This window comes from Protopterus annectens, chromosome 14.part0, assembly GCF_019279795.1.
Source record: "Protopterus annectens isolate FY-2018-M chromosome 14.part0, PAN1.0, whole genome shotgun sequence".
In the NCBI taxonomy this organism is placed as follows: Eukaryota; Metazoa; Chordata; order Ceratodontiformes; family Protopteridae; genus Protopterus; species Protopterus annectens.
This window is the reverse complement of record NC_056748.1, coordinates 958,091,234-958,107,529: the sequence shown is the minus strand read 5'-3', so window position 1 is coordinate 958,107,529 and position 16,296 is coordinate 958,091,234. Positions and strand designations below refer to the sequence as shown.

Below are 16,296 nucleotides of genomic sequence, written 5' to 3'. Positions count from 1 at the left end.
GAGTGGAACCTTGGAATGCCTAAATGTAAGGACAGTTTTTTTTTTTGCCAGTGGAATCATATGATATAAATATTTAACATCTGCTTTGATAAGAATGCTTTGATAAGAATTGGATGGCGCAGTGGTGCAGCAGTAGTGTTGTCGCCTAACAGCATGATGTTCTCCGGTTTGATTTCTCGGCTGGAGTGCCTTCTGTGTGGACTCTGCATGCCCTCCCTGCATTTGTGTGGGTTTCCTCCAGGTGCTCCGGTTTCCTCCAATGTTTCAAATACATGCATCTAGAGCATTTCTCCTTGGACCTCTGCTGAAAATTGGCTTTGTTCCAAGTTGGACTTTTCCTGTAAACAAATGTTAAATAAATACAGAAGTAAATAAATAAAATAAAATAAAATTATGTTCTGCATAGACTGTCCAGTACATAACTCTGCCAGTTTTTGTTAAAATCCCACAAGTCCTTAATATAGGATATAGTGGATTGAGTATTATTTAAAGTTGTGTCAAAAATAGTTACTATCTGTCTTCAAACTCCTTGCTGCTGCATTTGGGTGGAAGAGAGGGTCATGAGGGCATTTATGCAATGTCTTTTTCTTCTTCTTTTGGCTTTTTCCCGGTTAGGGGTCGCCACAGCGGATCACCTGTCTGCTCATGATTGGTAGTAGAGTTTTTTACGGTGTCGAGTTGCCAGCCCAGCACACACACTCACGCACTCACTCCTAGGGACAATTTAATGAGTCCAATCCACCTACAGCATGTCTTTGGGATGTGGGAGGAAACCGGAGCACCCGGAGGAAACCCATGCAACCACAGGGAGGACATGCAGACCCCGCACAGAAGGCACCCCAGCCGAGAATCAAACCAGAGAACCTCTTGCTGTGAGGCGGCAACGCTATCCGCTGCACCAAGGCATTTATGCAATGTAAGGATGTCAAAACATATATGTACTCCCGGCTGTTCTACAGACATGAAATTGTAAAGATTAACATTAGTAGCTCTGCTGTGAAGGTTTATATAGCACATTTATTTCCTGATTCCACTACCACCATATTACACATGCTTCACTTCAGCAGTTGTCACTGCTGGTCATACTTTCCTCTGACATTCACCTGTCTGTTGTGCTGCAGCCATGTTGCATGCAGCTCCATACTTCTTCTTGGTGCAATGCCTACAGTGAGTCAACATGACCAGTAGTTTACATACCAGGCTTGAAGTTTGACCCACAGTAGTTTCATGACACTTGTCCAGATGTTGACACATAATCACAGTTGCAGGAAATGTGAAAATGCACACCTACTTGCACGTCAGATGAAGAGACTTGGCATAATGCATTTACACAGAACTATCAGAAGTGTCCTACAAGCAAAGGTACTGCTTTTGTAGTAGAAGATAGATCTGATAGGTCACATAGGTTCATAGGTTCATAGGTTCATAGGTTCATACTAGGCTATCTGCCCAAGGGCATTTATAAGCCTAGCCCATAGTTATGTGGCTTTCGCCACCCCTTTAGTTTGAATAAAAACTATGCCTATCATTTTGCTGTGCCTCTGTCAAGCAGTGACGCTGAAGTAATCCCTGGGGTATATCTGCAATCTCCCATCCATTGGTCAAGATTCCTCTTGAACAAGACCAGAGAGGTGCTCTGCCTCACATGTACCGGGATTTTGTTCCACAGCATAGGGAGTCTCTGGGTGATGAATCTGTCCCTCCAGCACGTTCTATTTATAACCGTGTCAAGGTTTAAGTCTCCGCCCTTGTGGTTCTGAGGGATCTAGATTTTTGAGGTGAAGCATATTCATCAAATCTGGGTTTGACATGGCCTTATATGTCAGGCACAGGTCACCTCTGAGCAAGCGGTATGAGACTGAATAGAGCTGGAGTTCTTTCAGTCGGGCAGCATAAGACATATTTTTGAGACCCTTTATCCTTTTGGTGAGGAACTTTTGGGGCCTTTCAAGCTGCAGCAGGTGTCTGGTCAGATACATTCCGAACGCAGCATTGTACTCAATCATAGGTCTAATAAGTGATGAGTACAGGGGACGATGACCTCCTTGATCTAGATGTGAATCCCTTCATGATCAGGTGGGTGATATAGAAGGTTTTCCTAACTACTTTAGCAACATGAGTGTCAAACGAAGGCTACTGTCAACCTGGGTCCCCAGATCTCTGATGACTTTTTCTGTGCTCAGTGGATTGCCACCTATATGGTAGCTAGGGGTAGCCTTGTTTTTCCCAAAGGGTATGACTATGCATTTTTTTGGCGTTTAACTTCAGGCCATGGCTCTGGCACCAGTTATCCATTTCTGTGAGGCCCTTCTGGAGGATATCTGTGTCAGATGTTTCGACTATGGCGCCCAGTTTGCAGTCATCTGCAAACTTTGTCAGCCATAACCCTCCTGTGTTTGCTTGTACTTCAGAAAAGTAGATGCCGAACAAGAGTGGACCCAGGACTGAGCCCTGTGGGACACCACTTGTGACAGGCTTTGAGTCTGACATGGCTCCAGCAACTCTGACCCTGTGGGTTCTGTCACTTAGCCAGTTTGCAACCCATCTTGTGATGTATGGGTTTACATTCAAGCTGATGAGTTTTTCGATGATACCTGAGTGGGGTATTGTGTCAAGGCCTTTGCCAGGTCGAGGTAGGCTGTATGGACTGCCTTTCCTCATCAATGGCCTTGGTGACTGTCTCGAAAAAGTCAACCAAGTTTAAGAGGCAGGATCTGCCTTTGACAAAGCCAAACTGAGTTGGATCCAAAGTCTGCAAGTTCCCTATGTCTTTATTTATGAGTTCCATTATGATCCTCTCCATGGCTTTGCAGATAAGGCTTGTCAAGCTAATGGGGCGGTAATTTCCAGGGTCTGTGGAGGCACCGCCCTTATGAAGTGGGACCACAGTCGCCGTGCGCCACTTGTTTCTCTCCTCTACTTTGTCTCTGTCCTTTTTTATATATGATTTCATTTTTTTTTGTTTCATACGTATCTGTCTGTTTTAATTTTTGCAGCATCTGGCATGACTGTACTAGTGGAGTGGGCCAGGTCCCTACCAACCCATCCAAACTCAACCTGTCTCGAGGGCCTACCTCCCTGTTCAGTACTACACTGTTTGGCCTGACGACATCACCTGTGATCTCTGGCTGTCATTCATTGGAATGGAGTGCTATTATCCCCTCTGGTGGCACTGCTAGGGGTCCATAGTTTGTCACATGGTGGGACTTGGTTGAGGTATACATCTTTCATGGTCATGGTTATGGGAAACAGTCTTTCCATTAAGCCTTCCAGTTCCATTAGCATATTTTTAAATTAGTAGCAGCTTGGGATGTGAAAGTCCAGGTAGTTAACTGGCAATTACCTTCGGGCCTCATTGCACCAAAAGGCATAGTTGTGGTAGCCAACACGCTATTGCAGAAAGCATGCTTCTGAACCCAGTCTGATTTTTATCAGACATAAGGGTTGGTGATATGATTAGGTTAGGAAATCTGGAGTTAAGGTGGCAAGTTAAATTAAATGCTGATTATCCTCTAGGTTTAAATGCCCGTTTAAGCATAAAAGGTGTTTTTATAGTAATAAATGTACAAATTAAACCCAGACAATTTATGTTCTAAGATTCACTGTGATATTTATTCTTGTTTCATAATTTTGATGTCTGCATTTTGTGTAATGAGCATTTTAGCTACTTTTGTGAATTATAAGCTTTTTATGATTATCAGCTGACTAGATTTGAGTTATACAAGCTTGATCATTTATTCATTTTTCTTTTCTCAAACAGTCAGATGAACGACTGAAGCTCTTAGAGTAATAAAAAGTTATGTCATTGCTAGGTTTTGCGTGACAGTGATAGGTTGCTGTTTTGCACTTTCATTTTTTTATTTATCACCACTCTGCTGTCATCATCAGTCATCATATCTCAACCATATTTGCACTAATAAAAAAACCTGCACTGTACAGACAAAAACTTTTGTTGAAAACAATGAACAATTTGTGCCGCCAACCCAAAAGACTTAAAAGTAACATCCAAGAAAGATTTGCTACTTATATGTATAATGGACCAGATGTTTTTGAATGGCAGAGCCCAAAGATTTAACCTATAAATCACAGCCCATATTCTTGTTTGGTGTACTGTTCCATTTCCACTTAATCTACACCACTGTCCACTTGGATAAAAAACAAAATGTCTTGTTTTTATCTGCTCGTTTGATCCATGACCACCGAATCAAAGCATTTTACTAATATGAGTGCTTCCCGGTTTCTTTCCAAGCACAGCTGTGTCAGTTTACTGCTGCTGCTGTTAACTTTCTTACTGTAACACACAGATAATCTGCATCTTCTTCCTGCCACAGGTTCTCTGCATGATCAAGCTCACTGCTGTTTTTGGAAAGCTCTTTATTGTCAATAGGAAACCTTTCCTCCACTACCTCAGATTTGAAGTTGTACTACTGTCACACTGTTCTGACTATTCCAATAAATCCACTAGCGGGGTATTCTTGAGCACATTTTGCAATTCACTTGCATAAACCTGCTGGTTCTGCTCCTTCTCAAGTTCTTTCTGCATATGTTTCTCCACTGTAGTTCTGTCCATCATGTCACCTAGTCCCCAAGCCCCCAAACCATTTGTCCACCAGAAATTACTCTGCAACATCCCTTGTGAATGTCACCAGTTTCCTGGCCAAATTTCAGTATTTAGTACGAGAACCACCTCATGTCTCCCCTGAAAAGACACTGCCTAGTGGGGCTTACTGGATCAGTAAAGCATAAATAAATTATATTTCAGTGGTTTTTCATAATAAGCTCACTACAGGTTTGATGTGTTATGAGATTTAAACAATAACTAGACTTTCTAATATAAGTAGTAAAACTAAGTTAGCCAGCTGGCAGTGTTACTGATACATCAGTAGTTTTTATTTTTTGGAGATTTAGAAATCTCAAAAATGGATTGTGTGGTAAATTATATGGAAGCTAATGAAAACGTATTGAATGACATGTACTGCAGTAATGATATATAGTTTTGCAGTTTTAGACAACACCAAGGTTTTAGTTTTGCTGACTGACGTTAAACTGAAGTAATGCTGTTTTCAATATTTTCTTCCCAGCCAATCCAGTTAAGCGATCAACTTAATAGTTTGCTATTGGCTATGTGTGATGACATTGCCAAAAGAAGACCTTCTCTTGGACAAGTTCTGAATATCTGTGAAACCCACCAAGGACATTCTAGCTTGCCTGCTGCAAACGTGTATGTCAGAGCAATGGTGAAACAAACACTTGGAAATGTAAACAAGGTTAGTAACTCTCACTGCAGCAACACTAGTTTTCTGTCTGTTCTTGTTACAGTTTCCAGTGATACAGACTTGAAACTGGGCAGTACACAGAAATGAATAAAAACATTTAAGCATACAGTTTATAGCTGCATAAATTGGTTGGGAAAGCAGCTGTTCATCTTATCTTCTTGTCTAAGAAAACACTGAAAAAATTACATATCTTTAACCAGCTGTGCATCTAGATTCATTTGTAGATTGAGACAGCAACCCTGCCAAGCTGTACTATTTTAACTTTCCAGCCTTGTCAACTGGACAGGGGTCTGACAGAATCCTTATGTCATACTGAATTATCTGGTGGTCCTTTAACAATTCTTTATTTATAATGAGACAAAGCTTTAAATGTAAGTACTACATTAATATATATTTGGTGATATTTTGGACTGTTTTAGTTTTCTTCATCATTATTTTATTATTTGATCATATTGTGTTGCTAAGCAGTTCTGCAGTGCCTATGACACCTGGGTTTAGGAGCCTTGGATACTACCGCTATCACAGTTACATATTCAAGTGAGTACTGATGGCTAATTTAGAGTTAAGAGTATCAACAAGGTTTACAGAATGTCAAAGCTTCCTTCTGTTTTAGTCAGGGAATGATTGTTTCAACATGAAATAAAAAATGACTGGTGACACCTCAGGAGACGTGGATACAACAAGTATTACACACACGCGCACACACACACACACACACACACACACACACACACACACACACACACACACGTGCACACACACACACACACACACACACACACACACACACACACACACACACACACACACACACACACACACACACACACACGCACACACACACACTCACACAAAGACCCAGAAGCAAGCTTCCCATGCTGAGCATCAAACCTCTTGCCTGTCTAAGTACACAATTTAGAGAGCATTGTATTAGTCACAAGTGCCATAGGAGAAGTCTCACTTAAACCCTGTATCTTGGGCCTCTGAGGTAAAACCTTAACCATTAACCCAACCTCTCAGCAAGCCAGTACAAGATTACACCACCCCTGATGGAATTAAACCCACAGTCCTTTCTTTAGGATGCCAGCATCTTATCCATTAGGCCACTTGGAAATACAACATTACAGATACTGCTTATTTATTTATTGCTATTTCACACACAATACTTTGCACATTAGAAGTCTATTGAACACAAATTGGAGGACCTGAGTTTTTCTCAGCTATGTTCTCACTCTAACCCTGACACTTAGCTAATCCATCTTTAAAGGTCTCACAGCACCTACCATTAGTGTAGGCAGACGGGGTCCCACTTCAGTATCTCGTCTGAAGGACAACACAGTCCATAATGCAGCACTCCTTATACTGCACTGCAGCAGCAACAACCCATCTGCATGGTGTGAGAGTAGAACCCACAGCCTTCTGCACCAAAGCCAAATATGCTACCTTTTGCACTACTAACACTGCAAACATCTGCTTATCTTTGATCTTACGGTTTTAATGCACATTTCAGAATACCATTTCTGTCTCTAACATTGCCATATGTTAATACAGATTGTTTATGTATGACTTAGTATTTACTGCAGTCTCTTGCTGCCGCATTTTTTTGTCTCAAGATATTTTGTTCCAAAATGTCGATGCTAATCCTGTGTTTTAAGGGCATAACAAAAGTATTGCTGCACCAAAGTAAAAGTACTTGATTCTGCTCTTTATTTGTGTTTGTTTTCCAGCATTTTTTTCTAATGTAATGTTTATGATAAGAGGGTATATATTGCATTAATCAGCATGCATGAGGCATATAAAAAGTAGCATACAGTCAGTGGTGCTTTTGTTTTCTTATTAATGATACAGAGATTATCAAAATTATATGAAATGTATCTTCTTTCTTAATGGTCTGCATTGTTTCACTTTCCAGTGGGGGTGGTTGCTGATATTCATGGATGCATGCAGTAAGTAAAGAGAAAATATATTGTCCGTTGTTTTTCCATGGCTCCAGCCTTGAAGTTTATATTTGTAAAAATACGCATATCAGGGACTATATTTGGTATAAATTAAATGCAGTGACACATCAGGATGGATTTTTAAAAAATATTTGTGCAAAAATATGTTAAGATATATGGATAATGTATGGATCTCACTGTTCTGTTGTCTGCAGTTTTAAAAGAGACTTGGGCAAAAGAATCGTTTTCAGGTCACATTGATTCTGGTTTGAACATGTTTCTTTTCCACACTGCAGTGGAGTGTATTGTTTGCATCTGTCCCTGCTGTTATTCTTCTTCAAGTACAACAGTTTTTTTGGGTATTGATCCTTCATTTTGCCTGGTATAGTTCCATAGTGTCTGGAGTATTTGATCCAACACTTCAGTCCTGCAGAGCAGACTAATCAGTAGTACAATTTATATGTGTGGATGGCTGTGCTGTGGCAGTGTAGTTTGTGTGGATGGCTATGCTGTGGCAGTGTAGTTTGTGTGGATGGCTATGCTGTGGCAGTGCAGTTTGTGTGGATGGGTATATTGTGGCACTGTAGTTTGTGTGGAAGGGTATATTTTGGCAGTGCAGATTATATGTGTGGATAGGTATACTGTGGCAGTGCAGTTTGTGTGGATAGGTATACTGTGGCAGAGCAGTTTTTCTCATACCTCACTGGCTGCTGTCTTGTGTTCAGTCACGTGGACACTTACTGGTTCCATGAAAGAAGACAGTATAGGAGAGTAGATTGGGAGTATGGCAATCAGAGGCACATAACAAGGGGACGGATAAAGGAAAAGCAGAGCACAATTTTTGTGGGGATAGGCACTTCACTGGAGATATACAATATTGCTATGTATATATTTGCTGTGAGTTGATGGGTGAAAGAATTGTTTGGTACTATATAAAGACCTGTGATAACTGCTATCAACTTTATCTGCTAACACCAGTGTTTTTGAAATTGTCCTCAAGATTAAGAAACTGATTCCTTAATGTACTGGGAATTAAATGCTTGTGACCAGGAAAGCTTAATATTTAGTAGAGCTGAGTGATTAGTAGAGTTTGTATCTGAGCAGTGTTATCTATTTATTATTGTTATAAGACAGTTCATTAAGAGCACAGTAGTCTGACATAAGTTTTCTGTTGGGGATACAGTCAAACAGGCTGTTTCTCGTAGTCCTGGTATCTTCATTCCTCTACATATGAGTGCTGAAATCTCTCAGTAGAAATGGTCACTAGGTAATATTGTATCAAGCACCTTACCCACAGTCTATAAGAAAGCCAAATTCTTTGAATATCTGCTAGGGACATGCACAAACATCATCCTCCATCAGAATCCGGTTTTCTTTTGGCAATGTATAGTTATATTGTAACCCCTCCCTCCCATTCTCTGGTACATACTCTAGCTGTGAAACTTGCAGCTGGGAGCTTGTGAGTAGACTGACATCTGCTCAAGTCTGTCTCGAAGGACAACTCCCCATTCAGGAAGTCCACTTACTGAACCAGCACTGTAGTGTCAAGGTAAGACAAACTAAATCTAGCTTGTGCTGTACAGACTGCCACATAGGTTTTGGCTCTAGCAGTGAAGAGGCATTCTGTACCTGACGTTTCGAATCCCCCTCCCTACACCAGTTGTCCCTTTTTTATTCATTGTTCTCCCACTACTTCCTTCCCTTCTGTTGTTTTCAGTTATACCCTCCCTCAATTTCCTCTCCTCCCCGTCTATCATTACAAACTTTAACCTCTCTGTCTCACTGGTTTTAACCACTTTATCTCAATGCTATTTTTTGCATACATGCTGTATATAACCTAACAAGAATTATGAAGGCATTATTCCTTCTATATGACATTGTAACCTAATGTAATTTTCAGATGATTGTAAATGATATTTTGTTAACTGTTTGTTAAATTTTTTAAACTCACTGAGGAGCTTTTCTCCCCGGGTCTCCACTGAAAATGAGCCAAAAACTCAGTTGGACTATCCCAGTTAACAAATGTAAAATAAATAAATAAATTGTCAGGGTCTAATCTATCTTTCTCCCACTTAACATTTCACTAAATAAACTGGTCAATGCAAAAAAAGTATATATTCAGCCTTACCCTAGGGAACATAAACAATGTAGCATAGGAAAAAGGATACTTGATCATTATTGAAAATCCTGATATGTTACCAACACGAGACAACAAAATCAAATTGAAACTGATGAATAAATTAAATGGAAAGAACAGAAGCAGACCCACTGCCATCACAGCTTATAGGTCTGAAGAAGTTAGCAGGGGAATGCTATCTAAGGCAAGTTCTTAGGCTCAGAGATAAATATTCTCCCACTACTGCTCTATCAGTGTGTTTAGATTTACTCAGTTCCATTTTTCAATCTGCGAAGTGAAATGGAAAGTGATAACAGAAAGACAAAAGAGAAATGCAGCATCTTGATAGGTATGTAGAAGGACACCTTTCAGGTAGATAAGGCAGTAGCTAAAGGTTAAATTAAATATGCCAAGACCAGAGTGTTGCAGGTAACCACTTTGCTCTTATTAAGGTGGTGCAGTGATGTTACCTGTGAAATGAGAGCAAAATGAATGTCTGCCTTAGGAGCTTTTGTTGTAAGAAATGGTCTATGGCAATAGTAGAAAATGTGAAGGGCATATTCAGCACTGGGAATGGAAATGCCTTTATCACAAAAAAATAGCATCAGGAAAGAGATGTGAAATAATGGTAGGTAGCATGGACCTAGAATTTGCTTCAACTGTGACTGAAATAAAAGAAAAACGTGTAAGCATGGAATCTATCCATAGCTTAATGTACTTGAAATTATATTTTCAGAGTTCTTCAGATGAGACAATTGTCTGTTTACTTTGGGTGAGTGAACAGTAATCTGCCCCACTCTGTCAAGGGTGTAAAACAGTAAAAATGCCTTGTTTTGTTGTTGCTGTAGTTAGTCCTAAGCAACTTCTTTTGAGACCAGTTATTGATTTGGGAGGGAGCAGAGTGCTAACTGCAGAGATGGAGTATTTACACCTAATCAGGACCATACCATCTGTGTATAGAGACACATTCAGTTATCAGTAACCAGTAGTAAGAAAGCCTATGAGGAGAAAGGCAACACAGGTTTAGAAAGATGCACAGTGATGTAGGATGCAACATATTAATGGAATGATGTTGTATTGCAGTGATGTAGGATGCAACATAATGGAATGATGTTGTATTGCAGTGATGTAGGATGCAACATATTAATGGAATGATGTTGTATTGCAGTGATGTAGGATGCAACATAATGGAATGATGTTGTATTGCAGTGATGTAGGATGCAACATATTAACGGAATGATGTATTGCAGTGATGTAGGATGAAACATTAATGGAATGATGTATTGCAGTCTTGTTTTGTTTATGATGGGCAGAAATGCTATTATAACCATTCTTTGTGCATCAGGATGATTTTATCATTGTCAAATTCTAAGAATATTTTGAAACTTAAGAAACTACTCAGTATTGGAATGATTATGCACATTACAATAGTAAAACAGTTCTGATACCTAATGACACAGTAAGCATCACAAACTGTAAGAAATCCTACACAGGTGAAATAAAAAAGTTGTGGTATTAATAAATAAATATCAAACTGAGTAAAATTAGAAGGAGTAGACTTTTTGCTGGAACAAGATAGGAATGGTTGATGAACTTCATATAGTAATGTGGTATTCATTAACAATTATAATATTTTTTAAATGAAGTATGTATTGCATTTTGTAGATACAGACTTTTGTATTATATTCTTAACTATTGTATGTAAAGATGCATTGGGAGAGGGTTTCAGGCAAGTTCTGTTTATCAAATCTAAATATATAAAGGAGCAGCAGAACTGCTGTACAGAAAACATGTAGATGCCTGTATTGGTCCAAATGGAGAGAGAGGTCAGCAAGCAAAGGAGAGTAGTATTGATGGAATTTTATTCATCCTCAAGTCTTGGTGAGTACCTTCATAAGGTGGACCCTGTCTTTCACAAAATTTCACCAAGACGACACTGTTATATATGCTGTATTTTATATAGCTTATATCATGGACAGAATAAGGTTAAAAAACAAAAAAGATAGCTGGGTGCACAAGACTCAGGGTAAAAAAAGTGCCCAATTTTGAGAGGCATACTGGTGCCAGGACTGGAAAAAATGACAGTGTAGAATCCTCAGATATGGAAATATTTCTACAATGGGGCTAGACCAAGCCCTTGAGGAGGATGGCCCCCAGTTGTAGAAGGAAGTAGCAGTCCACAAAAATCACAAAAACTGATAGGCCAAAAAAGAGCCATAAAGACAATAGAGTGGACTATTGAGAATAAGAAAGAAATTGTGTATTGTTACTATTATGCGAGAAGCCCAGAATTTCCAGACAGAGGATATACAAAAAGATTGAGAGAAATTAGAGAAAAGAAAAATACTTCCACAAGAAAAACTGTCAGAAGCTTCAAATAAAAATTTATGTTCATTAATGCAACAGATTTATGAAAAACATTATATAGACCAAGAAGCCTTGATCCATTTGGAAAAACAAGCATCTGTGGACGTGTAAAAAATATATAGAACAAAACCGAGAGACTTTTGAAAGGTATAAAAAAGAAATATGGATATGGGAAAGAGAAATCTGATATGGTGCAGTATTTATGCAAAGGAGATATCCAAATTAATCAACAGAAAAAAAGGCAGCCCCATAGATATTCGAAGAAAAATACGGGCAAAGGGATCTAGATATGGAAAATTTTACAATAAGAAAAAAGATCACAAACAGGGAATGTAGAACAGAAGATTAGTACAGTAGAAGTTAAAAAAAAAATAGAAGTTGAATTTGTGGAATACTCGCGAAGTGAAGGATTTAGTGTAGAAAGTCTAACACAGGTTAGTTGCATCACAGCTTGATGGAATGAGTCCCCAAAGTAAGGAGAAACAGGAGACATCTGAAGAAATCTAGACATGGGGAAGAAAGAGATTTAATATGGTGTAATATTTATGCAAATGAGAAAGCAAAACTAATCAGTACAAAAAGAGCAGCACCAAACATATTTGAAGAGAAATACAGGGAAAGGCATTCAGAAATGGAAAATTTTGCAATACAAAAAAATAAGAAAATAAAGAGGTAAAGTGGAAAAGAGGATTAGTAATGGAAAAGTTAAAAAAAAATAGAAGCTGAGGTTATGGAGTACCTGCGAAGTGAAGGATATAGTGTAGAAAATCTAACTCCGAAAACAGGGAAAGAGCAATGGATCCCCAAATTATGGAGAAACAAGTGGAGTGAAAAACATCTTATCAGTTGCCACATGAAGATACTTTGGAGCCTTCCATAGGAAACTAGTCCAAATGTTCTGTTAGAGTTGCACAGCAAGGGGTGTAACAGAAAACTGGGGCAACTCTGACGCAGTCAATGTTGTGGAGTAATAGGCCAGTGAGTTCACATATTAAAGAGCAACGGATGACACAGGATGAAACTGAAGAGAATGTGCCACAGGAAGATGCTATGGAACTTTCTATAGAATGCCCACAGAAAATGGAGAACAAATAATGTGCTCTCAATTTAGAAGAAAATGATCTAAGAGAAGAGCTGCTTGATTTAACAGAGATGGACAGACATATTAAGATCAATGAAAGAAATAGACTACAGAAAGTCAATAAAACCCAAAAAGTTAGAAGATTGATTAAACAGATGAACACAGTAATTAGGACTGTCTATAGAGGTTCATGTGATGTAACATAAGTAAACAGGATATATTACTGTGCAGCTAAATTAATAACAGATAAAGTCTTTACCACAAAAACACAGTCGCAAGAGAAAGGAAGGGGAGAAATTGAATGCCATCATGGAAATATTTAATAGAGAAAGCTATAGAGCAATTAAGACAATAAGTTGTTAGAAGAGTATAGAAGAGGGAATAGATCAACAAAAATACTCAGAAAGATAGACATGATAAAAGCAATGTGCAGTATCAGAACACGTCAGGATCTATCGTGCAATATCGCAAATAATTAAAAATATCAGCACAGGCAGAAAAACTTAGATGATGTGCAGATAAATATAAAGGAAAAATACAAAATAAGCAATGCATTGATGGCCCAACAAAGTTTTATAGAGATTTGGGAAACAAGGTAAAAGGAAATTAAACACCACCAGAAAAGAAATAGGTACATTTTGGAGATATATTTATGAAGGTCCTGTGGAACAAAACAAAGATGATAACTGTGTAGAAGTAAAAGAAAGAATAAGAAGTTCAAATGTAGAGAATATGAAATGGGATGAAGTAACGTCCAGAGAGATTGAAACAAAGTTAAGAAAACTTCCAAACTGGAAAACCCCAGGCCCAGATGCAGTACCTAACTTCTGACTAAAAATAATAACATCTTTATATGAAGATTTAGTCATGAGCAAGAACCATTTATATGCACACCCTGAACAGACACCAGCCTGGTTAACTGGAAAAACAATACTCCTACTTAACAGCAAACCTGCAAGCTATCCTAAAAACTATAGACCAATAACTTGCCTTCCGATGATGTATAAACTGTACACTGGAATTGATGTAGACAGAGTCATAAAATACCAGGATTTGCAGGCAGAAATTAGTTTGGAAGAAGGATACCCAGACAGTACCAGAAGTAGTAGAAGCAACAGGGTCTTGTAAAAAAAAAAAAAAAAAAAAAGAATTTACATGTACTTAGATATGTAACTACATGCAAATTGTAGAAAGAGTCATTGCTGACCACACTGCAGGTGCTGCAAATAACACTTTAACATCAAAGACTGAAACAATACTAATTTCATGAACTTTAATCATACTTTGACTTAGGAATGGGGATCCATTCCCATCATGGTATTAGAAACCCAAAAGACTTGGAGAAATTAAAAAAGAAAAAAAGCATTAATTTTCTCACTGTTTGTCATTCAACATCAGAGTTAAGGAATTTAATTTCTGCCATCTGAAGTGTAAACTACTTGATATTCCCTTAAGGTACGTGCTGTGTGTGTTACGAAATCAGATATGTAGACACTGAACCAGATTCAGACAGAATTACATTTTTCATTAATATGGTTGAACGCTATATTACAGTGAATCAAATCTAAGCATTCTCACTGGATGAGGCAATTTTTAATCTCAAATGGAAAGAACAGCTTTAGCTGCCTGCATCTTTAAAATATTAATGCTATTTCATGATATAAGCAATCAGAAATTTGCCTAACAGTTGGCACAAAGAGGCAAGGGCAGAACTGTTAGGCAAAGAAGTTTGTGTAAGACATATGGAGAAGCTATGAAAAAAGCCAGTTTTTGCAGTGGATATTTAAAAGCAACAGCTTGAGGTCAGACTCCTCAAGAGATTACCTGACCTGTCAAGTAATCAGAAGCAGATGGATAAAGGTGCCTATATTAGGCAGGTTACCTGGGATAGCTGTGTTGAGTGGAAGCTGGACTGGTCTAAGGATTGTGACACTGAATATGGGTTCATTGAGAGGACATCTTAGAAGTGGATGATATGATGGCAAGGATTCTTTATATCCTGAAGACAGAGTAGCAAGACAGTTCAGCGAAGTCTGAAGGCCTGAAATCCAGATTCTATTACTCAGGTGGGGAAGGACTAGAAAAGGTATGGGAGTCATTTTGAGAGCGAATCTTCTGAAGACCACTACCACTGTCATCTAAGTCTGTGTCGGGCCCATGGCAGTCAGACTCCATTGGAGCAGCCTTCCTGACCCCAGCTCATACTCCCCACCAGAGCTGTGATGCTGAGTAAAAGGGAGCTTTTTTAAAAGCTTCTCAATAAAGAAGGCCCAGTTAAGTCAGTCTTTTTAATGGGTGACCTGACGGCTTTTATCAGGAAAGGCAGAACAAGATATCAGGATGCCTGGTTCCACATCGTTTGAGCAACAGGAGTAATGATGATGCTGTTCTGGACTTCTGTCTATCAAATTACTTAATGATGGCCAACACATTGCTCTCCATGAGTGACCATCACAAGAGCACATAAAGGAGTGGCTCATAGGTTCATAGGTTGGGACTAGGCTATCGGCCCTAGGGCCTATACAAGCCAAGCCATAACAATTCCCTGGCTATTTCTTCCCACGCTATTTACTTCCCTGGACCCCTGTTTACTTCTCTGGATCCCTGTTTACTTCCCTGGAACCCTGGATCCAGGTGGATTTCCTTCTAGTAAAGAAAGGGTATTGGAGATTGAATCAGACATTGCAGAGTCATCCGTAGTGGAATGGTTGTCGCCAGCATAAACCACTTTTGGCCGCAGTCAACTGCAAGCAATGGTTAGAGACGGATCTAAGACCAACAAAGACTCTGCTGAAGATCTAGAAAATGAATGTAAGGAAATAAATGGTCGGAAATCCTCATGGCATAAATACCGCAGAAAAAGAAATGGGGGGGACAGAAGAAGAAGAAAGGCAGTGTACCAAAACAGCACATGTGAATACAATAGTATAGATCTGCTATTGAAGTAGGTGAGTATGTAAGGTACATAATGAAAGCTGGTGGTGGAATGCAGAAGTCCAGGAAGTTATCAAAAACGGAGTTGTTCATGAAGAAGTGGAGTATATAAATGATGCATCAGACTAAGAAGAAATACTGGCTGGCTATCCAGCAGGCTAAGAGAGGAGTTGCAGTGACAAAGAACATGGTGTCAGAGAACCTCTACTAGCTTCTAGAGTGTGACCAGGTAATGGCACAAAGAAGCTCGATCTATGTAAGGCAATGGCAGAAAGATAGTCAGCCATCACTATTAATAAGGAATGCCACCTGCAATCTGCTCCCCAGCTTAGAAGATAACAAGAACAGGTAAAAGGAGTTCAAGAAGCTTCTGAATGAAGAAAACACTACTGAAGTTGTTCATCCAGAGGCGCGTGAGAAGAGGAAGGGGCAGCTTCCTTGGAAGTAGTACAAAGTGCACTAAGGAGAACTCAGTCCGGTTAAAGTGCCAGGCTCAGATGGAGTCTCAGCAGATATTATCCAGTTGTCAGGTTAGTTGGGATAGATACGACTTCTGAGGGTACTCCTCACGATATGGACAGAATG

General features: G+C 39.2%; 1 protein-coding gene across 1 annotated transcript in view; it reads left to right on the top strand.

Annotated features, from left to right (window-relative positions):
• LOC122789363 (tyrosine-protein phosphatase non-receptor type 13-like) overlaps positions 1–16,296 on the top strand; it is a 2,815,362-nt gene that overhangs the window by 29,059 nt on the left and 2,770,007 nt on the right. The window contains exon 4 of the mRNA XM_044056752.1: positions 5,082–5,267. Within this exon, the coding sequence (XP_043912687.1) occupies positions 5,082–5,267 (186 nt within the window). The remainder of the gene's footprint in view (positions 1–5,081; positions 5,268–16,296) is intronic.